The sequence below is a fragment of the Tinamus guttatus genome, unplaced genomic scaffold (assembly GCF_059628265.1).
Source record: "Tinamus guttatus ecotype Peru unplaced genomic scaffold, ASM5962826v1 Tinamus_guttatus_pri_ptg000119l, whole genome shotgun sequence".
Lineage (NCBI taxonomy): Eukaryota > Metazoa > Chordata > Aves > Tinamiformes > Tinamidae > Tinamus > Tinamus guttatus.
In genome coordinates this window covers 2,698,136-2,723,550 of record NW_028288653.1, presented here as the reverse complement: position 1 = coordinate 2,723,550, position 25,415 = coordinate 2,698,136, and the positions used below count along the sequence as shown (strand labels likewise).

General features: G+C 40.4%; 1 protein-coding gene across 1 annotated transcript in view; it reads right to left on the bottom strand.

Annotated features, from left to right (window-relative positions):
* The window catches only part of NPSR1 (neuropeptide S receptor 1), a 56,425-nt gene that overhangs the window by 23,126 nt on the left and 7,884 nt on the right, over positions 1 to 25,415 (bottom strand). The window contains 1 exon segment of the mRNA XM_088521349.1: positions 20,345 to 20,477. Within this exon segment, the coding sequence (XP_088377475.1) occupies positions 20,345 to 20,477 (133 nt within the window).

Below are 25,415 nucleotides of genomic sequence, written 5' to 3'. Positions count from 1 at the left end.
CAGTGCATGGAGCTTTCCCGGGGCATCTGGCAGCATTCCTGGGGGATCTGCAAGGCTTTGCTCTGCCGAGGTGCTCGTGCGCAGCAGCACTTCTGCCACGAGTGCTCGCAAGGCGCTGCGCTGCCTTTATGAGTATTTCTCCTTGGGCACACGAGCTTGCAGTGCAACACGAAATGCAATAGTTAATAGAAAATCCACTTGAAAATCTTCAAGAGAGAACTTGTTCAGTTCCCCAGTTGAACCCATGCAGATTTTTCCAGTGGTTGAATTGATGTTTTTTTTCTCCTTTTGGCTCAAAGGGAGTGACAAGAAGTTTTGCTGGAGTGGGTGAGCATTTTATTTATTTATTGCATTTATTGCATCTCTGGTCTCAGTCCCACCTAGGATTAGACAGGTTCTGTTATGCTAGAGGCTGTAAAGGCAAAAGTGAAGACGTTCTCTCTGCTCTCCTTTCGGAGCTCAGCCAGGTTAAAATGCAAAGTGCTCAGAAAAGCTTTTAACACGGCATTTTAACCTCTTAATGAACAGTGCTTATGAGGGAACTGGAGAACAGGTCCATAAGAATTTAAGTTCAAAGTGAGATTCAAATGCAAGGGTGTTAAGGTTTTGTTTAATTTGCATCTGTTAATAAGCCTTTTCTTAACATCCCTTCCCACCCCTCTCCACGCTGTGGGACTAGAGCGGGAAGGCCATGGAGGGGTGCAGCAAAGCAGGCATGTTGCAGAGGGTCCCAGGAGAACTAGGGAAAGCAACCAGAAGCGCAGCAACAGCCAACACCAAGAGCAGTAACGGGTGAGCAAGAAGCATGCTCTAGTTTAGGATATTCAGTTATCCATGACAGCAAGAGTTTTGGTCCTTCAGGGAGCTGTTTCCCTCAGCCTACTGGAGGCAAATAGGATTATGGTGCACAATGGAGAGCTGTTTTCCTGTAACATCAGGATGTATCATGAGCCTCTCAGAATTGGAAAGGCAAAGGATTTCCATGCAAACACCCCTCCTCTCTATACCTCTTCTAATTCCATACAGAGGCTGAGCAGGAGAAGATGAATTTAATGGTAATTCTGAGTGTTAGAACAGAGTTTCTGCTTCCCTTCTGGTATCTTTTTTTGTTTTTTTTTTTCCCAAGAAGATGAGAACATGGCCTGTCTATTTGTTCAAACATCATTTTGCAGCATGCAGCTGTTCGGTTCTATGTAGGGGGAAAATTATTTTTAGTTGGACCATGCAAAGGGTCAGTCGAATGTGGTTTCACACTGAGGCCTCAGCAGTGGACATTTGCAAAACCCATCTGCACGACAGGTAGTGGCAAATGCCATAGCACTGCATTAGCACTGTTAAGGATCCTGTTGTATTTGTTCCTTTCAGAGTGGCTGCAGATGTAGAAATGAGAATGAAGTGTCTCTAGCTATATAAACACACGGCTTGTTATGCATGCCTGCATTTGTAAGTGAAAGTTAAGCAAGAACAATTGCTTGCCTAATGATTTCGCTGGTGGGGCAGTATGATTCAAATTGAATCCATTAATTTAACCCTCCTTCAGGCCAAGCAGAGCAGTACCAAGAATAAAAGAAGCAAGAGGGGAAAAAATCCTGCACACAGGACACTTAACTCACTATAAATAAATGCAGAGATCATCTCCTCTCCCCTGCACATCAGGAAAAAAAGCACATTCTTTTCAAAGAACATATAAATTAGATTTGTATAAATTAGGTTTGTACTTCATTGTTGCTTTATTTCAAATAACTAGTACAACCAGCATTATCAAGAAGAAATATACTATCTAAGGTACCAGTCAGGAAAGAACTCTATTTTAATTCTGTCCTTTCCCAAGTCTTTTACATAGTTTCTTTTTTTTCTGCTTTCTCTGCATTGCTCTTTCTGAGCCTGCTGGGCAACACTTTACCTTGAGTATTTTAAGGACTGCACATCTATACCTAGGTTGCAACAGTGGCTGCATTATTTTGCTTGCATAAAAACTGTTGACCATACTGGGAATAATTTCAGTTAGTGAAATTCAGGCACACCAGGCATCATAGTCACTGAATGCCTGCTCTTCCTATAATACTTGTCCTACTTAGCTCAGATATTGTTGATTTATATACTTTAGTCTAAGTATGGATGGTAAGAATAAAGCCTTCTTTTCTGGCTCATGTCAAATGGTAAAGCAGATTCCCATGATTCTGAAGCAGTGATATTGCAAGCTGTAGCTCAGCTTTAATCTAACCATAGGATTGTAATTACAAAATAGGGCAGTATTCATTTTTGAACCTGATTTTTGTACCTGCTCTCTCTACTCTGGTGTTTGCTGATAACACGAGCAAAAACATACTGGTTTTTGCCTTGTAAGAGCCATGTGTAGAAAAGGCAGCATATGCAAATGTCTGCTGAGCTGCTTTCCATTAAAGATACTGCAGTACTAAGGCACAGTGAAAATTTTGCAGCATATGGATCTCAATCACATAAGTGAGCTGAACCTGGCCAGTTTGGTCTTCTGAGCTTTTGGTCTTGTTAGAATCATAGAATCATAGAATCATAGAATGCTTAGGGTTGGAAGGGACCTCTAGAGGTCATCTAGTCCAACCCCCCTGCATACGCAGGGACACCTAGAGCACGTGGCACAGGACTGCATCCAAGCGGGTTTTGAAGATCTCCAGAGAATGAGACTCCACAACCTCTCTGGGCAGCCTGTTCCAGTGCTCTGTCACCCTCACTGTTAAGAAATTTCTCCTTAAGTTCCTATGGAATTTTTGGTGTTTCAGTTTCCGGCCATTTCCTCCAGTCCTATCAGTGGCCACCACTGAAAAGAGACCATCACCGTCCTCTGCACTCCCTCCCTTGAGGTACTTATAGACACTGATTAGATCCCCTCTCAGCCTTCTCTTCTCCAGGCTGAACAGGCCCAGCTCCCTCAGCCTCTCCTCATAGGGCAGATGTTCCAGGCCCCTGATCATCCTTGTGGCCCTGCGCTGGACTCTCTCCAGAAGCTCCACATCCCTCTTGTACTGTGGAGCCCAGAACTGGACACAATACCCCAGATGCGGCCTCACCAGGGCTGAGTAGAGGGGCAGGATCACCTCCCTCGACCTGCTGGACACGCTCTTCTTAATGCAGCCCAGGATTCCATTGGCCTTCTTGGCCCCGAGGGCACACTGCTGCCTCATGGTCAACTTATGATCCACCATGACACCCAGGTCTTTCTCCACAGAGCTGCTCTCCAGAAGGTCGGTCCCAGCCTGTCCTGGTGTCTGGGGTTATTCCTCCCCAGGTGCAGGACCTTGCACTTGGCCTTGTTGAATTGCATGAGGTTTTTCACCGCCCAGTTGTCCAGTCTGTCCAGGTCCCTCTGGATGGCAGCGCAGCCCTCTGGGGTATCGGCTACTCCTCCCAGTTTGGTGTCATCAGCAAACTTGCTGAGGGAGCACTCTGTGCCTTCATCCAGGTCATTGATGAATAAATTGAACAGGACTGGACCAAGGACTGACAGAACAACTGAGACAACTGAGAACAACTGAGTCTCAGTAATGTCATATGTGATATCTTTGACGTGAATTCCATAAATCCTGTTAAACCTTTGTAAGCTAATTGGCATCCAGTGAGGCAACGGAGTCAAAAGAAATAACTCTCCATAGAGAACCTTTGATACATGTGAATGTGAGCTGCACAAATCAGCAGGTTATAAAGTAGTGCATGAAATTACTAGGTGTTTTGTCCTACAGCCCTTTAGAAAGATGGGGAAAAGAACAGCTGGTTTTATTGTTGGTGACACAGAGGTGTTCTAGCTTTGGGTGTTAAATAGATGCAACTCTTTAAATATACTAGAAGGGAACAGTAAAAAACCCTGCATTTTAAATGTAGCTAACTGTTTTCAATCCTTCTTACTGTCTGCAGAGGTTCTTTCCGGTATAATTTCTGTCAGACTGCAGTTAGAAATGCTTTTGTACAGATGCTGGGGTAGAAGGTGTTAGTGGTGTGTTTGTATGTCTAATGTCACATCTTTTAACAGGAGGTAATGAGATTCTACATGATGATGCTGAGTAAAGTACAGTCATTACGGCCATATGGCTGGCACCATGTGATATACATCCTGCTCATGCACCCTCTCATGTTTATCACCAGCGTGCAGAGAAGCTTAGCACAAAAGTCCATATACTGCCTGTTTTTATCAGCAGAAGACACCCTTGTGCAGAATAACTCTGTAGTGTGAGTGTCCCCTCTGTCAGATGACAATTCTGCTTTCAGCAGGGAATCAGACAGGAATCTCTATTATTTGGAGGCAGTATGTTTTCCAAGCAATTCAGGAAGAAATCCACTTCCTCCTTTATACTGAAAAGTTGGACCCAGAGGATTATATAGCTTGGTTGTGAGCACTTTTTATTAAGAATAAAAACAAATGCAACAAAACTGTCATTTGGATGTGAACATCTGACATAGGCTGAAGGTAGAAAAGCCATAATCAGCCCTTCAGGACAGCAGAACAATTGTGTAGCTGTCAAAACAAGAATTAAGCCTTCCTATAAACTACCATAAACTGACAGAGCACAAAGATGACTGCTGCCAATGTGAAAAATACACAGTTCATTCTCTTGGCTGCTGCATATTTCTACTAAGCATATGTATTGCTCCCATAAGAATACAGAAAAGGTTGCTAAAATATCAGCCATCCCAATGCCCAGGTTTGCTCTGTATCCCCTCTGTGTCCTTCACCTTTTGCCCTTTGTACCATTCCCCAATGTACTGAATGTGACTAAGCTGTTCTTGCATGCTGACTTGGCCAAGAAATGGGTTGTTATAAAGAACTACCTATACAAAAAGATGTCGTAAACAGGAGCAACATTTTGCTAGACAAAGTTAATAACTTTGCAAGTTTGAGGGCTAAGCCAGTGAGCAACTCATGCTGCTATTGCAATCCCAGCCCAAGCTGAAACCACAGCATGCTAAAAATGTGAAGGAAATCAGTCTTTTCCAAAGATCTGTCTTCTCTTCCTGACCAGAAAGAGCGGGGCAGGTTCAAGAAGAACCCCCAGAAGATTGTAGTTTCACCAAAGTTAATTCGTTTTGCTGATGAGACTGGAGTGTAAACGAAGAGCTCTTATTCAAAAACTAACAACAATTTACTTGCATCTTTTCTATATCCTCTCTCAGCCTGAATGTTTGCTGAAATAGTAAATGTATATGAATTCTCATATTTATTAACAACTCATATGAGAAAACTAACTGTGGAAAAAAGCTTCATCCAGAGCAAATTGAGTTTCTCCACTTGGGGAGCAATGAAAAGCTAACCAGTAAGGAATATGAGCATTTTTACAATCTCCTAAGAGAAATAGGCAATGTAAGCCACTAACTGCATAATTTCAACAAGTTGATTAATTTATAAAGTCATGACCTTTTTGAGAATCGTTTCTGTAAAGTATAAAAGATGACTTGTGGAAGCATTGTTTGCTAAAACCACTAACCTGCCACAGCACTGATTTAAAAACATATTTGTTATGCTAATGAGTGATGCATAAGGATTTGGCAATATGACTGGAAATGCATAAAGCTATCTAGCAAGAGTGGGTAGTCAATTTATCTGTGACATTTCAGGATAATCAGATTAGTCCTTAGCAAGAGCAAAATATTTCGTTTGTGACATTATCTACCTATACACAGTAGAGCTAAACAGAAAAACTCAAAATCATTTCCTTTTTCAGTTCTTACACTGGCCTTCTACAGGACATAAGTGAAGCACAGAGTTAATTAAAAGCGTACCTGTAAGGAATATGTTTTTGAAAGCATTACTTTGTTTTTTAGATAGATCCAGCTGAATCAATTTTCTATGGTCTATTTGCATTAGCTGTATAGACTATTCACAGAAATGCAATTGTGTATTGTAATTTCACCTTGATCACAGTCATTTTCTTTCTTGTGTTATCCAAGCGGTTTTCTAGAAAATACAGCAGTAATAGTATGCAGCACTGGATATCGAACTGCTTGCAAACCACTCAGGCAACTCATAAAAACATTATTAAAAGGCAAATGCCCTTTGTGTTCATAATTTCTACACTGTGCAAGCTGAAGTGCCTTAATACTTCTAATACCTTGTAATGTATTGAAATGTGCTCTGTTCGAGTCGATACGAGGGCTTTCTAGCTCACAGCTTCATGCTCTCCTGCCCTGCCCTGTTTGGTCTGATGTTCTTTTTCCAGATCAAGATGCCAGACACCTCAGTGGGGCTTGCTAGGAACCTCAAGGAGAGGTAGACGGGCCATACCCTTGGCTATAGCCAAGCTGCTGGCATGAGTCTGTCTGTTCCCAGTAGCCCTGGAGAGCTGTGGAGACCCTCCGCTGTGGAGAGGAAGAGCATGTGAGCTTTCTGTGGACGTGCTGTGAGCCCTTCACTTGGTGAAATACTAACAGAGCTATTTCAAAGACAGCCCTGCTGTTTGCTGGGGAAGCGGCATATTGCTTTTATTTCTCGATGCAGTAAACAGCCTTCATCCCTGCTCCCCGAGGTCATTCCCCTGCTCGGCTGTGTCTCTGCTCGTTATGTTCAGGCGTGCGAGTTCACTCCTTTACCTAAGCACTGGGAGTGCATCTGAGGACATGATTTCTCTCAAAGTCCTATGCAGGTAGCCTGCAGCTCTCTCAGGGTAGAGGAAAGCAACGACGTTCGCCACAGATTTTAGCAGCTGAAAGAGTATTGTCAAATCTCATAGGCCAAATGGGACCCTTTGCTCCCTGAATCTGTCTCGGCTTCTTTCTATGCTTTTCCTTAATGCAGCTTTTGTTTGCTGCAAAGTTCCCTTTTTTGGTCAAAGCGAGCATTTGACCATGACCCTGAGCACCCCTGAGATAGGCACAGGCATTGTGCTTGTGGGCAGCTGCTTCCTATGGCCAAAGGAGCTTCTCCTCCTCGTCCAAAAGGCTTGTTTGCTACCACCAAGACTGGTTGCTCGACATATGATGCTGCTGCAGAATATGAAACTTGCATCATTTTTCAGGCTGGTTTGTTGCACTGGGCGAATGTCAATGCTTGATTTCCCATGTGCAGAAGAGCTGAGCTCAATTCTTGAAATATACAGCTTTCCGAGAAAACAATTTTCTACTTGGAGGTTCTCGGCATTAAGAGAGAGGATGCTGGAAATTTTAGTGAGCCGTGACTTGAGCATTTACCCCAAGGAAATGCCTAATTGAAATTGTATTAAATTAGAACTATCTTGTGGTCTAGGAGTTGCAGTCCAGGTGCTCAAGATCTGCATTGGTGAAGTTACTAACATCATTTAATAAACTGGGAATTTGTCTTCATTTGTCTGTCTTGCCTATTTCTATCATAAGCAGAAATGAAGCAGCATGAACTTTATGGAGTCTATGAGGTCCAGGTTTTGTAGCACCAGAAGTCTTTCTGTAGACTGCCGTTATAAAATATGCAGGTCCAATATAGCCAATATGAAATTGTCGGTATGCAATTTGTTTTTTCAGGCAGCCACAAAATTCTTATTCCAAAAAATTTCTCTATTGGTAAGTGACCAGAAAAAAAGTTTGGTAATCAGTAAGCTGTGTTGTCATCTCTTTTCCTCCTCTCCGTTGCTCTGTCCCCCAAATCCCACTCCCCATTCTAAATGCTGATATTTGATAATTCGATAATTTTTGTCTAGATCCCAGACATCCCAGAAAGATCATCTGCAATTTTTTTTTAAACTTTCCATCTCAGCTTTGCCTAAAATTAAGTAGTGTGTGGTGAACTAAACTGAACTAAGGCACAGTAGTTACTCCATGCAATCACCTTTGGGAATAGCATGCACTTGCTTCTTGAGAGTTCAATATGTGTTTTTAATGTCATTGCTGATGGAAAATTCACATTTTAGGTAGCTTCCTTGAATATGCCCCCACAGACATAGTGTAAAACACTTTCTTGCTGATTTCAATTTGAGTCTGTTTGCTCAAAAGCCACTTTGAACATCTGTCCCACCTGGTATAGAATGAGACCCCTGTTATCACAGGTGTTACATGCACACACAAATTATGACATCTATTCCAAAAAGTTATTTCTGTAGAAGAGACAAAAGTGCTTTTGAGAATCATCTGAGGGGTGCAAAAGGAATGGTATATAATCTGTAGGATAGTAGTCTCTGTCTTGTTCTTTTTTGAACAAACCCAAGCTGTTTACATACTGTGCAGAAAACAACCAGGCATTTGGAAGGGACTTTAGAAAAACATGTATGTGGTTTGTGTGGGGCTGCTATTCCTTACCAAATACCAGTACCGGTTTACCTGTGTGGACAGTCTGCATTTGCAGCCATGTTGCCAAAAGGATTCACAGCTTGTTCATTGCAAAGACCTAAGTATTTGAGAGGTGTGTTTTTGTGGTACAATACAATAAGAGGACCCTTCGAGGAAAAAAGGCTGATGTGCATCCCATGTTGTTGCTACTTACTCATATTGGATTAGCTACCCGTACAAGGCAAAGATATCAATTTTTTTTCTATATTGTATTTTGTGCATTAAAATTACATATGTTCTGATTTGGAGCAATGAGATTTACCACCAAAAACTCATTGATATCAAAAGCCTGATTTAATATATCATAGGGAATTTTAGTAACTTGGAGCTATAAAAACTCACCTCAGAAGATCAGCAGAGATTCAAAACGTGAATCGCACTAGAGGCCTAGCACTACAGCACTGCAGGTCCACTGCACCCAGTACGGTGACACTTGCTCCAGCTGAGCCACACAGACTAAGATGCCTGGTATTGAAAACGTGTCAGTGTCAGATTTGCTGAGTTACAGGGAGCTATAGGAACCCAAGTTTAAACTGACTCTATAAAAGAAGATGGAAGAGGTGAGCGGGTGTCCTCTTTACAGAGGAATGGGCAAACCAAAACACTGACAGACACTCACTTGTTCTGGGTGTTGCTGGCCAGAAGGAAGCCAGCGGGCCTCAGAAGCCTAATGCTGAGTTACATTTGCTGCATTCCAGGCTAGGGCTGAACAAAAAGAGACACTTTAGCTTTACAGATACAGGAATCTTCCACTGGCTTCCATGAGCAAAGGACCATGGACTTGCAGTTACTTAAATGCTGATTAAAGATATTCAGGTGAGAGAGATATCCCCTTGATTTTTAAATAGTTTGTATATTTCCATAAACCAAAGAAGAAAGAGCAATGAATGAAAATTTATTGTACTGCTTTTGGGGTATCAGGCAGCAGGTTTACCAGATAAAATTTCACCGGGAGCAGTGTGAAATGACCATATATAATATATCTTGGAATGGTTTTCTGGACCTTTGCCTACTAGTAGCATAACAGTAACTCCAGTAACATCATAGCACATTAGAAGATCAGTGTTTATATGATATGCATCTCTGTAGCTTTGGACAGCTATTTTCTAGGAAATATCTCCATTCATTCCACATGCGGTGCCCACTCATGTTTTTCTCCCTGCCTATTTGGGCTGGATATTCAAAAACTGATAGAAACGAGAGCCTGCACTCAGGACTAGAAAACATCTATCCATGGACCAGTGCCGTCTCAAAATGTAGAGGTATGGTACTCACGTTCCTAGTTAAGGATACATTAAAGAAAAGGTAAAAAGAAAATCTGCCTTGGTATTAACATTATTCCTTCAGTTCCCGAATGACGTATTAAAATATTCCATATATAAAACATTGACTTTTCTTTAAAAAGAGAAATAGTTAAATTTCTCCTTTTTCTGTCAAATTTCTTTGGGTTCCTAGAGCTACAAAGCAAACAAAAATTTTCCCCAGAACATCCCTAGTTCTCAGGCTTCTTTCATGTTGGATAATATTTCATCTGCACTTCTCTTTTTTGCCAGTTTGCAATGAAAGTATATACATCTTGCAAGAAAAAGATATGCCTAATTATTACCAGCAACCTCCAGGTCTACGAAATTACCAAAATGAATCCCCTGCTTCTCTTTTTCAGCACTATTAGCCCAGTAACTTAAGTAGGAATAAAAAAATAGTTTAGGAGATTAAGTGTATGGGGGTTGCCCAGATGCAGGTTTTATCCTATTTTAAACATTCCTATCCTTGTGGTTAAGCAGATTTTACTTCTGTTCTTCACCCATCTCCCTTTCTAGCTATCGCTTACCTATTTATTCCCTCATCCTGAATAAGCATAATAGGAGTGGACAAGTAATGTGATTTACCTACAAGTTTTATATGTATTGCAAAATTTGGGCAGTGGAGTTTAGCTACCTAAATCTAATACTGTTAGAATTTGTGTGTGCATGTGTTTTCAGCATGTGTGGAAACAAAATGAGTTGCTAAAATATGCCCATACTTGCACTATATCCTTCGGTAATATCAAGAGTTTCTTTCTGCTAATGGAGTGGGACATGGCAGTTAGCTGCAGGGCAGGGGTTCAATTTTAAGGTTAATCAGGCAGCTGTGGTGATACTGCACAGCTTTGGAAAATCATTTACTGTTTAAGCTACATTTTTTCTGGACCCCACTTGAATAAATTGTCTTTTGGGCAGAGCCCAGAAAAGTTGGATCAAATTCCAGATGGCTGCTTAAAAACATAGCTGAGTGTAAAAAAGTAATTACGTGTTTTCTATCAGGTAACATATCAATATGCCTTGCTGTGCCTAAAAATAAATAATTAGATAAATAAATAAGTACTGAGAACAGCTTCTCTATAAAACTTTAGTTGCTGGTGGGTTTTGAGTCAAAGCCTGCTGAGGTTTCACTCCAATGCTGGATGATTAGATTTTTAGTTGTCAAAGAGGAGTAGTCATCTTGACATATTTGGTGAACTTTAGGGATCTAAATTAGGAATTTACTCTTCCTGTGCAGTCAGTGAGTCTTATCTTAGGCTCCTCTAAATGGCAATTCAGAGAGTTTTCCTTTCTGGGCTACAAATGGAGCATAAGGAAAGTAGCTTCCTATCTTTTGTACCTAAAGTGATGTGCCTAAAACAGTTTGTGTGAATAGCCCATAAAATGAAAAGCCATGTGAGAAGATGCAGTAATAGTGTTTAATCTAATTACTTCTACAACACCTATGGCTCACTCTGGTTCCCAGAACAGAAGCTGAGCTGTAAGATTTCTTCTTCTCGCTGCTATAAACATAGTGACAAGCTAATAGAGCAGGTTCCCTTGTCCCTCCCTTCTAGTAATGGTGACATCTAACCCAGAAGATGTAGAGCCCTGAATAACAAAAGCACTAGGTGGAAAGGAAGATCACAGATTAAATTCTGTGTTGCTCAAAGACGTGCAAATGTATGTTGTCTCCAGCATGTTCAACTGCCTATGGCAGCTATGAGAGAAATCAGGTGTCTGAAGATACTCGCATAATTCACATTTCTGTAGGCTAAACAGGTAAGTTGCTAAGATCAGAATTTGGTGGTTGTTCTGTCTATTTTTTTTTTTCTTTGACACATTGTATGGTCATTTTGACATATGCACACAGACCGTAATGCATTTTTGTCTCACAGCCCCCAGAAGTGCTGTAGTCAGCCCGCCAGACCTTTATAATCTGTACACACTTACGCTAGTATCAGCAGAGCTGTGATGGCACTGTAATTTAGCTGCCCAGCACAGGTCTCAGCACAGAGTTAGAGAAATTGCATCGGTGTGAAAGGAACAAAAAGAAGCTATTAGCAAAGTCTGGCTGAAAAGAAATGCTTTCATTTTAGTCACACAGATGTCTAGTCAAGAAAAGCATTATTGAATAATGACAGCTCCTTTTGAAATAAAAGAACTGGTTAATACGGAGCTCCTGTGTGGCAATCTGTAGGTGGGGGAGAGGAATCAAGCATAGTCTGTGTGCATGGTGGTGCCTTTGTATAAAGGTAGGACATCACAGGTTTGTTCATCGTTTTTTAATCCTTTTAGAAATGACTTATTATCCAAGAAAAGCAAACAGTGCAACTGATTCTGTCTTGGTTTAAAAATGTATGATCAATGTATGAATTTTAAGGGACAGGATTGTCACAATAGTTTCCATTAGCATTATTTCTGTTGTGGGGCTGTTTAAGGGCCCTGTACTTTAGAATGGGAAGGGATCTGTGGCCTTAAGACTACTAAGTATATAAAGGTTTTACAAGGAAAGACCTAAATTCTCTGTACAGGACTCTATACCTCTCCTGAAAATATGTTACAGCTTCAGAAAAGTAGAAAACTACTGTTCTGCCTTGAGAAGTATGACAGTGGCTGCTGTGCCAGGCATCTGGTCTTAGCTGGTCAGTTTTCAGGGGTGGGTCCTGCGTGGTCTTGTGCAATGTGAAAAACACACGTTGCCATCTCTGACCTGGCCATTTGTCCTGGAGCTATTGGCAAGCTAGGAGGGAGCTTCAAGGATCCTGCAGTTGCAGGATATATAAAAATTGTATCATTGGGCATTGTGAAAACCCCACTCTGAACACTTTTGGCCCCTTCTGTGGCAATTTAGGCTAGGATTTAGATGCTCTACTTGGAGAAAATAGGAAAGAAGAGGGATTTTCGTGAGTTATCCTTGCCTGTGGGGACCCAGCGCTATGCCTGGGTGCTGTGCTGCAGTGTGGTTTTTGATACCTGTAAGGCATCAGAAGACTAGTGTGCAGAGACAGCAAGCTGAAAAATGCTGCTTAAAGCATGTCTGCCTAGTGGGTTGTGAATGCATTAATTATAAACCAGGAATCATGAGCATCTTGTTCCTGCACTCGTAAGATTAAAGTAGGCTATGTAAATAACAGTCATTACAGGCATTTTAGGGGGATGACCATGCTTACTTTCAGTAGTATATTTGGAGAGCTCATTATCTTTATGCTTCCACTAATGGGAGGGACATTTCATCTGACCTTCTACACTTCAGCTTTTTATTTTTTAACCCATGTTTCATGTGGGCCAGCACTATTGTTTCCTACTGCAGTGAGCTACAATGGAGCAAACAGCAAATATACTTCATGTGTCCAGTCCTGGGTTTTCCAGTGAACCTTTAAGAAAGCTACTAAATATGCTATCATTTATTAAATTATACTATTAATATTAAATACTATTAGAATATTTTGCATTTGACAGATTTTATGCTCTGCAAGCTTAGATCCAATGAGGTATAAAAAACCCTCTCAATTCAGTTTGAAATTTGGGACTAAAGTGGAAGAAGTAATTTTCAACAGGTGTACAGCACATTTCTGTGCTCTCAGGAAGTGTCTTACTCCTATATAAGCTTCCCTATTGAGTGCTTGATATCTTGCTTTTAGGAGTACTTCATTCTAGACCAAAATTTTCTGACTCGAGGCCAGCTCCATCACTGCTTCTTTGTCCTTTTCAGCGTATGTCCTTGACTGATTCTCCTGCCCATGTGCATAGACAGCAAATGCAGAGCAGCAACTTTAGACCCCAGGATTATTGCCAGTCCACCAAGAGCACTGACACTAAGATTTGAGCCAGTCACGTCAGAGCACAACTTTATCTTTCAAGGACAGTTAAAGGATACAATATGGACATTCTGCACAATTTCTTTTATTTTAAGCTGAGGGCCTGTGTCCTATTCCCTATTTCATTATTCTTCCTATGCTACTGGATTATTTCAGGATTGGCAGTGGCCATGCATATTTAGGATGCCAGATTCTCAGTGGCAGGTCCCTAGCATCATGTTTTCACCTCTAAAAACATTAAATCCACCTTGTTTTGCATAATTGTTTTCCTTTAGTTGTACACCCACACACAGTGCAATAGAGGTACCAACTCTCCCCAAGAAACTATGTCCTCTCTGTCACATAAAGCTTCCTTTTCTCTCTCAGTTTTGTTGCTAATGTTTATACGAGGTTTCCTTGCCTAACTCCTGGAGATATTCCATTTCTTACCCCATGTACTGCAAGCTTGAGTTTGGAGGAAATGTGTTTTAATGAGGATATGTGTATTGGATACCCTTTTTTTTTCCCCAAGAAAGATTGAGCCTTGTGATGACTGATCATACATGCAGACACAAGCTGGTTACATACAGATATACAGTTTTTTTCCTGTCTGTTCATATAGGAAGTCTGAGAGTATAGCAAAATATGACTCACTATATCAAACTGAAACTGTATAAAGTCAGAGTATCCAAGTTACTTATCACCATGTAGGATACTATGACTCATCTTCAAGTGTGAGTTGGAGGAAGAGTTCAAAGAAGAATTCAAATTCCTCCTTGGTGGCTTTAAATTGCCAGAAATTTAAATTAATGGCAATAGATATTGAATTCGGTTTGCCATGTACTGCTGAAGGGTTTTGTAAGTACTGACCCCACCACTTCTGTATTATCACCTGCATTATATTTTGTGGACATTGCTAGCATGTACCTAATGTAAAGGTAAGTCTCAGTTCATTTTCCAGTGACTGGAAAGACTGGTCCTGTTGGATTAGTCTTTTTGGCAGGATCAGGATGGAGAGTGATAGTTAATACTCCAGGTATCTAATAAAATCATGCAATGAATTTTCTTATTCCCTGGCTAGAAAACTGAACATAGTTTTGCGAGATGAACAGAAAAAGTAACATTAATATTGCTGTGTTTATTCCCTGAAACCATTTTTGTTCTGGGTAAATTGATGTTCATTTATTTTGGGAATGGAAAAATGACAGTTTTACTAAGCCCTGTAGCTGCTCTGGCCTGCAGGGAAAGGTGAATGTAATCTACTTTTTTTCCTTGTTTTTCAGGTTGTGTATACACTACGGTCATTTGCAGAGTTGTTAGATTTCTGCCTACATATTCAGGAAACAAGCCATAGCAAATGAAAATTTTGGAGTTTTCTTTCTGAATGGGAGAATTTGGCCCCTACTGTATATGCAAGTGCATTTCAAGGTAGAATGTAAGGGCAAAAATGTCACTTTCTTCCCAACCCTGCCCTATAGTCAATGAAACATTTAATGCAGAGCACAGACGACCTGTGATCAGAGACTGTTTTCTTACCATATGTTAATTAAGCTTACAGCATGTCTTACTAAATAATAAATATAAGAAATGCAGTACCTTTCAGTGGTTTTGATAAATGGTACTGTATAATTATATCTTCCTCCAACTTTCTTTCCTGCATGTTGGATACCGAAGCATTTCCATAACATAAAGTCAAATGAAAACCAAACACCTTTCCCCTTCCTCTGACCTCTTTTTTTTTTTTTTCCCCACACAAGTAAGCAGCAAATAGGGGCACGAGAAAGAAGAGAAAGCCACAGGTTCCTGGACATTTGTAAAATAAATGCTATTTCAGTTCAGCATTCTGCACTGTGGGTAGGCAGTCATGTAAATCTGATGGCAAGCTCCAGCAAAGACCCAGCTGGGGAGGTATACATTTGCCAGAATAACCTGGAAATTTGTGGGCTTTTTGGCTGCTCAGCAGTCCACCTCCAAGCATGTGACTTGCCAATTTAGCCACTAATCGCTCAATGCAATTAACTTTCAATGATCATAATCACTGCAATGCGTAAAGTACTTGCAGCACTGACAGATTTGTACTTATGATTCCTCTGAAGTGATGAAAGGGTATAAACACCATTTTCCAGATGAAAAGCTGGAGCAGGGAGAATTATCTGTTAATATTGTTCTACATACTGATTTTAGTTATGATCTTATTGTGCTGGCCGTTGTACACATCAGGGAGTAAAACATCCCCATTCCTTCAAGTCCCATAGACAAGAAAGAAGAACAATGAAGGACAGGTGGAGCCCATGAAAGCAGAAATACCAGAGCTCCTTCACTATAGTTTTATTCTCCAAATCATTTTGAGAGATCACATTTGGAGGAGATTAGGCCAAGGGACCAATCAGGAAAAACAAAACAAACAAACAAGCAAAAAACCCCAAAACAAAGAATAACAAAGAAAGGACAAATTCTTCTTGCAAGTAACTGAAGAAGATGGAAATGATGTGAAGAGACATTTTCAAAAATATCTCCCTATCTTTCTAACGGTATTCTCAAATTATCCCTGAAGATCTCCTTTTTAAACTATCACAGTGTAGATTGTAGCTAAAAACTTTTGCAGATTTTATTTTGTTTTTCTGTTTATACTACAATAGAAGTTAGCTGACATGCTTTGTTTTCCCTTTTTTTTGTTATGTCCATAGTAATTCCTTAAGTGAGCACATATTTCTGATGAAGTCTCTAGGCCTAGAGTGCAAAATTAGGCATGTCGTCAAGTACCTATCAGTATTTCTACTTGTAATAATAGACAAAAGCCTAACACCATTCTTAAGATATTGATTTCTCCTAAACATTAGAATAAAAAGGGAAATATCATAGAGATAATGGTCATAATATTTCCAGCTCTAATATTCCAAATGTTAGTTTTGAATAAAAATTAAGACTGTATATAAGCATATAAACTTTTTGTCTCTAATAGAACTTAAACACTTTCTTCCATCACCAATAGCCGAAATCAGATGAAGAATGCTGACAAAATGCTTCTTAATCAGATTTTTATACATTTTTTGATCAGTTCCGGAATTGATCAAATAATTTTTTTTTTAAAAAAATGAAAGGATAGTTTAAGCAACAAGTGGTATTACTTGCCCAATGGTACTTGAAAAATGCTATTAGAAATAGAAAAAAATATAGGTTCAATTCTGCTCCTTCTACATTTTGGGAGTGGGGACATGAGAACCTTCATTACATAGAACTGGGGAAAATTATCTAAATGGAAATAACCACACGGACAAACCATGCTCTCTGATTATAACCACTCGAAAATTTCCCAAGTAAACAGTGTCTGTGAATTTGTCTCTCTGACAGACACCACTTTTCACTTTTGAACAACTTGGCAAATACAGCTAGAGGCAGAAGTCTTAAGGACTCGAAAATCTGCAAGTTATGTGAAGTGGTATTGAATAGAAGAGGGAGGCCTGAGAGCCAGTAAGGACAGCCACACCACGAGTAGCACCAAGAAAATTGTCTAGGAGAGGGGTTTATAAACTCTCCTAACAGGGCAATCTAGAGTGTTGACACTTTCTGAGATGTTAGATTGGCTTGAATGTAGAAATCTGTAGGAAACCTGCCTTTAGCTTCAGTCTTAAGAGAACAATTTGTTTCTAGAAAAAAAAAAACTTAGAAAAAGAGTATGCCCAAGGCAAGTTGAACGCAAGACAAACATGGCAACACTCCTCTTCGCTAAATTAGCTGATGCTAATGATTAGTACTATTGTTCAACTCAGCTGTTAACTTGTACTGATTTCTCAGTGCTTAATTCCCAGCTAATTTCAAAGGGATTTATGCATGAGCTGAGAGTTAAACACAGGCTTGAATGCAGTATTGACATAGGAATTGTATAGGCATAGATTTAATATGAAACACTTTCTGAACGCAGGCTTCAGCAAGGTCTTGACATACATTGGAATTGAATTGATTATTCACATTCCTAAAGATCACTGCAGCCTCTTGCACGATGTTGAATTAGTGTAGAGTAAGGGAGTCTTATCTGTGAATTTGCCAAGTGGATTGGACCATTGAAGTCGGCGGTGGTGAAAGAAACCTCAATCAGTTTCTTCTCTTCTGCATCTGGCTTGGCAGCAAGTCAAGAGCAACAACGGTGCTCATTTCCTATTCATGTATTATGCATAATTTGTTTTGAATAACTTGTTTATTCTAACATGAAGGCTATATTTTCATTTTATATTTGTACTACAGTAAAGGAAATATATGAAAACTGAGGCTTCTACTCAGCTATCGAGCCACAAATCAATAGAAAAAAAGTTTTAAGATGGCTTTGAAATGCCTGCATTGATAAAGCTATATCCATTCTTCTTTCTTCTGCTACTGGGGCAGGAATAATAAATATTTTAAGAATTCAGGAATAGATGGGAGTAGTAATATTGACTAAGCAGAAACTGTTTGCCAGGAGATTAGGCTTTAGTTGGGAGGATTTAAATATGTCTGGCATGTCAAAGCAATGTGACAAGGCAGTGTTTTCATAATGTTCTGCATACACCTAACTTGTTGTAAAAGGATGACTGTTGCCAGCTTGCTTTGTTCTTGTTAATATTTTTGAGGATAAGAAAGTGAAATGGCTCCATTTCAGGAATTAAGTCATTTCTTTGTGCCAGAATGCTGACAGGAACTCTTGGGAAGGAAAGATAAATTAGAGGTCTGACTCCTGTATCTCAAAAGCAAAGTCAACATTGCTTGAAAAGAGCTTTGCTGTTAATTCTTCTAACATTGCAGATGTGAATGTCAAACATTTTTCCTGAGTGAGTTTCTGTAATTTGAAATGGAAGAGACTGATGAATTCAAGCACTTAAAAGTTCTGATTTTGGAAGTCAGGGACAAGGTTTGGAAAGGAGAGGTCAAAAAAATCAGCAAGTGTGGCACGTGGCTCTTAGTCAATACAGTAGTATTAGCTGCAAAGCACTATTTGCTGCCCACATCTAATAGGATATTAGCCTATTGACAAGAAAACATCAAATAGTTGTGTTGTCTCTGCCACTGATTATTGCAACTCCCTCCAAATTGCACTGTTAAGGCCTTCTGCTTCCTTAGTGTAGGCTATATTCAATCTCTAGTGAATAGCTATTTGCCTTCATTTTGCTCCTAAAGGTCAGCCTTTCCTATGGGTCAAAAATGTGAAAACTCCCATCAACAGCAGCAAGAGATGTACTAGCCCCCCTCCTAGTACATCTCACGTAGACCAGCTTTCTCATGACCTGTCCTGGTCAAGGCACTTCTGTTCACTTCTTGCTTTATTCCTCTGACATGGAAATTTGAGTGCTTATTTCTCTTCATTGGCCCTTTCTTTGCTGTTGTAAATCCTTCTCTTACCAGGACATGGCCCTTTGCTCTCTAGTTTCTTTCGTTGTATTGAGAGCCTTCTTCTATTATCACATCAACCGTGCCTTTCAATTTCTATCAATGACCCAACTCTTGTGCCCACAGCGCAGCCCTACACATGGTCATTTTCTGCCCCTCTTCCTTCAAAGCCCCTCTCATAGCAGTGCTGCATGATGATGGTGAGGTAGAGGATAAATGGACTGTGACCACCTGGGTTTGCTCTTGTCCTATACTGCTGCTTGTTTGCCTAATTTTACCATTTCTCCCATATACGTCCTAGAGCGGGAATGCTTTGGGCAGGGATTGGGTAATGTGGAACTGATGTGAGTACAGTAATTCTTGTCTCTGATAGACATTTCTAAACTGAACCGTAAGACCATATCGACATCACTTAACTGCATTTTCTGATAGCACACAGAGGAAATAACAAGAAAGTCTACAGAGATAAGGAGTGAGAACTTTGGGTAAGGATGACTCACAGGGAAATCTGTCAACATTTCAGAGGAGGAGTCACATCAAATGTTCACCTCTTCATCTTGCAATGGCTCTTCAATCAGCTATCTGTAGTTATGGGCCGGGCCCTTTGCATCAGTTTGTGCATGTTGGTGTATATGTTCTCAGCTGAGGGGTAGTATTTGAAACAGCATGAACCTCTGGGCAGATATGCTAGAGACCAGGAGAAGGAGTTCATTCACTCGCCGAGAATACATATATGTTGAAAACTGGGGAGTCTAGTCCTTTGCCTTTTCAGGGTAAACAGATGAACAGCAGACATCAAAGGAGGGCTCAAAACTGCTGAGAAAACACTCTCTTTAGCAGAACTGTGTTGTAATTCCTCCCATATCTTACAAATAAAAGCAACAGAAAACATACACTAACGATACAGCACAGCTTTTTCATAAGATGGGATTAGTAGCAGGACATTGTTATAAAAAGAGCGGATGTTTTCCTCTGGGAAACTATTAAAACTGCACAAATTCAGGCCGTTCGAGGCCAGAGAGAAATGAAGTGCTATTTCTGTTTCTGTTTCTATTCCTGTTTGTTGAGACCGTCCTTTTCCAAACCATGTTTCTGTATATTTCAGTATACTCTGTATATCCTGTACATATAAAATGACAACATTTTTGAATCAACTTCCCTTTTCTCATTCAAAAAATTAATAAAATGCATTCATCTCAACATCTGTATCTTTATATCTACATTACTTGGCCAAACCAGATGACAGGAAGTTATTTTCTCCTTTCAATGCGTGTATATAAATCGATGGAGCAACACTGTTATGAGGTAATTTAAGAAGTTTTGTGGCAACAGCTGGGGACATAACTACTTGAAAATGTGGATGCAAATTGGGGCTGGAAGATAAGATTCAATGAAATTAGTGAGTTGCAGCTGCTGTCTGACACAGATATTATATACAGTAACATCTTTTTAGATCAGAGGCAGACAGCCCTAAGATAAGCAGTCATTGATCTATCTTCTGACAAACTGCAGACAAGATAAAGACATTAGGTGGCGACCGAATTTTCCACTGTTCACCTTGAATCTTCTCATTTGTGCAAACACTTTCTGTCATTTTGGTACTGAGCAGTGTGCAGTTCAGAAACCCCTTTCCCTCCCACACATTACCTGTGATTGCCAGCTGTGTGACAAAGAAGGTCATTCGAGATTTCCGCTTCCTCTTCCAGGTGGAGAACAGCACGATGGCATTTCCAGCAATTGTGACAATAAAGAGAATCCAAAGGGTCACCAGCTGCTCAGTCTGAGAACAGAAAAAAAGCATATAGGTAGGTCAGTGGATAGTAACTTCGGTTAAACCAGTGAGTTAGTGTCAGGGAAAAAAAAAAGAAAAAAAAAAAAACAAGAAAGAGAGTTAAATGTGAGTTTTGCTAATTGCTTTTAATCATTTCTTCCAAAAGATATTCATTGCACGTATTTCCTTTCAGAAAACATTAGCATGCACCACAGATGTTGATATTCATTCCAGTTTTATTTGCAATGTCTGCATATTACTTATATTTTCACAAAATCACTAGAAGCATCTGTGTTCAGCACTTAGCACTAAAATGAGAGGCAGTCTTCAGTTTTCTTGTGTTGCTCCAGCAAACTGTGAAATAACCAGCTGCCTCATTTTGTAAGGAATATTGACAGCTTGGCTCCTTCAGATAAATTTGGGGAAATAACCACTTCTTCCCAGCCACAGTGGGTATGGGATGCAATTTTGACATCAACTCTATGATCTAGACGTAACCAAGATTGCAAGGCAAGCACGACCGACTGCAAGGAAAAGCGAAACTGGGAGGCGAGCAATACATGATGACCAAACGGCCCCTAGTGGCAGTGTGCGCAATGGGAAGAGGTAGGAAAGTTGCTCATGTTTTCAAAGCATCCGGATCCTCTGGACACAAAGTTAAGGACGCACACATGCGCATTTCCTTCTGTGGTATGAGCACATGCATCTTATCTTATCCTGCCAAAAGCCACTTGTTCATCTCTATGCACAAGACAGATATTTTTTCACTGGCTGCTCAGTAGGCTTCTCCTGGCCAAGTAGGACTGTGAAGTCCCTGTTTTTTCCTTGCCGGATGACCAGCTCCGATGCTGAACCTGAGATGCAGTGAGTACAGATGGAGTCACCATGGCATTTCTGTATTTCTGCAGACTTTTTGTTTAGAAAAGCTGTCCTGTGTGAAACTACATGTCATGGCCCAGAGGAATTCAGCTTGCTGCTCTTCTGCAGCAATTAGATAAATCATAGAAATTATGCTTGATGCAGTTTTGTTCGAAGAGCATAATAGAGAGGAGCTCAGAATGAAAAAGAAGTCCTGACATACCAACAGCAACAACATGTACGTTACTATTAACTTCTATTAACTTGTTCAGTCCGTGAGTAAAAAAATAACGTGTCTCAGTGGAACTACTAGTTATGAAAGTAAAGCCATCTTCCAGAAGGGTCTCCATACATTTCCTCTCCCAAAACCTGCTCCTGCTCCCTGTTTTTGGCAGACTCCTGCTTTTGATGACGTTGCACAAGGAGACAGGTTGCAGCACTTACGTCTGGCAGGACCACGAGTCTCCCACTCTGCCTCCTTACAGCTTTCCTGTGCTTCAGCTGCACGAGTCGCCCGCATTCACATCCCAGCAACAGGGCTGAGATGCCTGATGTGCCAAATCACTTGTTTGGGATCTCCATGTTCCTGCCACCAATCCCACACTGAGGGGGCTAGAGGGAAAACAGGAGGAGCAAGATGAGGGCTGCAGCTGCAGTATGACCTGTGCTCCTTGCCTGCTGGCCCTCATGAGGAAACCTTCACCAGCAAGGCTGGAGGAAAGGGGCTCTTGGTGTGACCCGTGCAGCAGTCGCTGCTTTGGGCAGCCACTAACCCAGACCTACCCACCCAGCTCCCACCTTTGGGAAGACAACATAGAGAAACATGTAAGATTTTACATCATATTTGTCCTTGAAATTGGAGGACTCTCATTGGGATTTTGTTTGTTTCCATTTCAAAAAAGATCTTTTGCATATGAAAAAAAAAATGTAGGGAGAAGTTTAGCTCTGATTTTCTCTGATGTGCTCTGAAGTGCTCTTAGGAAAGCATTTTCTTGAAAAAAATGTATTCCTATATTATCCTGATAAGAGTTAAAACAGAATCAGTCTCTGACATTCAGGTCTTATGATTCCTACAGAAAGAGAACCTCTGGAGAGGCAGAGGCTGTGCTGGAGGATGTTTCCACACCTTGAGGACAGTACATACAATCAGTTTAAATCCCATTCTGTCACAAGAAAGACCACTGCTTAGCGGTTTAGTAGTTTTAGGCGCTATGGAAATGTAATATTCAACCACCCTGCAGAAATGAACTAAAAGGTACAAAAGCTAAATAAAAAAATTATGTTTTTGAAAGGATGTAAACAAAGGAATAAAGCCAGGGTTTCTATTCCTTCTGTTTGTGGTAGCTTCCAGTCAGAGAGAGAAAAAAAGATCTCATTCTTCGGGATTAAGGAGATATGATAACAGTCAAATCACTGCAGCCTCTCCAAGGCTGCATGAGCGTGCAAAAGAAATATTCTGTGGTCATAAATGGGATGCCCACACTGATAAAGACTGTCACGACAGCTAGGATCAAAATTCAGAACGACATTGATGTAGTAGAAAGGTGTGCTGGAAAATAACAGGATGCAGTTCAGTAGAGGACAAGTGTTGGGGTCTACATTGTGGCAGCTGTAGCCAGCTCGGGTTGGGCAAGACCTCATCATCATCATCTCTATGCCAGGCGTGTAGCGGGTGAAGTGTCTCATAACTGGAACATTAATTGAATAAATAATGTGCTACCATGGAAATGGCCAGCACCACCATGGGTTCAACACCAGGGTAGCGCCCCCCCTAAGCCATGCACTATAGCCCATTGCTGAACCGTGTCCACTTTTGGGCAGTCTCTTTCAAGAAGGACGCAGACCGATGGCCGCAGAAAAGACTGACTGACTGAAGTTGTGTAATCTAGCAAAAAGCAGGCTGCAGGAAAATATGATTGCAGTCTTGAACAGGCAAAAAGGCAGCTGCCAAAAAGGAAGGGAATAGTCTCTTCTTCAAATTCACTGCAGATCAGTCAAAAATCAGTGAAGCAAGATTACAGCAAGGAATTCAAGTGGACCATTAAAAAATATAGTGATCTAAATTGATCGAGGCAGTGAAGCCTCCACCCCTTCAGGTCTTAAAAATAACTATTAGATTAGAGATATAGCTGATCTGTCCCTGAACTTCAGATTATTTTCTGTAATTCTGTTACATTTCTCACACTCAGATTGCTTAAACATAGAGGTGCTTCATTTCATATCTTATTGTTTATTAAATAGATTTTTTTTTTTACAGAGAGATTTTTCAGAAATCATTGTTTAATAACATCTTACATGGGCACCAGAGGTGTTCTGGAAAAGAAAAAAAAATATTGTCTCCCCAAACTCTATGTAGAAGCTGCTGGCAAGGGGTGCCTTTGCAATTTAATTGTAAACGTATTAAATCACACAAGAACACTGTGATAGTGGTTAGTTTCATACACCAGTTCTTTTAGATTAGCAAAACTAAAAATGCTGGTGACTAATTGAAGGTCACAGTTGCCCCAGTGCGACTACAGCTATTGTATACATTGCAAGTCCATAAGACTGCTGTGTTCAGAGCATGGAAGTGCTGGACACGAGGAGCACATATGCATATTCTGCTAATTTGCTTAGAGATTAAAGCCAGCTTTTGCCCATGAAACAAGTCTCTTCACGGAAGGAATGTAAGCCAGAAAAACCTCTCTGAAATTGGTGGGCATTTTTATTCTCTTATAGAAGTGGCTTGTTACTTTGTCTCTCTGACAAAATTTCTGAATTCATTGGCTGCAATAAGTCTAGCATGACATGTTCTGTGCTTAACACTTGAAAAATCATTTCTGTGAACCTTGTGTGTCACTCACTCTTGGCTCATAAACCATCCATAGACAGAAGGGATCCTTCTGGGTTGTAGGCATCTTTTATTTTACTGTCTCTTGCACCTATCTAATATCAATGATTTTTTTTCCTCTGAAGTCTGCTTGCAGGCTCTTCATACAGTAACTCTGACTTGTTGCAGTGGGGGGAGTTCAGTCATGGGATATGTTTAACACAATAAATGCCTGAGCATGAGTTAACTTCTGATTTTTATCCTGGATTACTTCTCATTTTGCTGATTGTGATGGGGAAAGTATGAAGTCTGGCATTCAAAGAAAAAGCACTCTCTGAAGATCAGTAAATAGCAGAGGAGGAAAGCACGCCCTAGTGACTGGGGAGCTGTGCCTTAGGGAGTGGTAAAAAACAGAATGAATAAACCTCCCAGGCAAGACCTGAAGAGAGATACCAGCCCAGGTACCTCATACTCATCCAGCCCTGGCAGCAAAGAGTAGTTCTGGTGCAGTAGCTTCAATTGAGTCAGTAGCTAAATCCTTTGAGACCCACGAGGAGACATTTTGGTACTGTGATGCTGCCCCTGCTTCCCATTCTTCCCAACCATCCTTGTTGCTCACTTGTTTCTCAGGGATTTACATCCCGCCATGGCACAAACCAAAAAAATGAGAGGGAGGTGTGCGAAGGTCTTTAGGTCTTTAGGTAACTGGCTAGCCTCTTAAGAGAGGAGGGCTATAGTAAACCTTAATGCTTGAGAAGGGGACACCCTATTGCTGCACGTCTCTAATCAGGACATCAGAGTGAAGAAAAGGGTCCATTCTTTGATATCACGGGGAATTCTAAGTTTGGAGCTGACTAATGATTTTCACCGAATTTTTTCTGAATGATTTTTTTCTTGTTGGTTGATTAAATTATGCAAGCAGTCTGACCACTTGCCTTTGGTTGCTATTAAGAATAATGTTCCTAGTGTAATTTATTGTAGCAATAGAGACATAATAATAATGAAACACAAATATTTTCACAAATTCTTATCAGATAATATGAAATAAACTTATAAATCTGCTTGTTAGGTTGGAGAACATGGCATGTTCATAATCAAGTTTACCCTAGTAGATTATATTGCACATTCAGAAAAGAAAAGAAAAGAAAAGAAAAGAAAAGAAAAGAAAAGAAAAGAAAAGAAAAGAAAAGAAAAGAAAAGAAAAGAAAAGAAAAGAAAAGAAAAGAAAAGAAAAGAAAAGAAAAGAGAAAAGAAAAGAAAAGAGAAAAGAAAAGAGATAA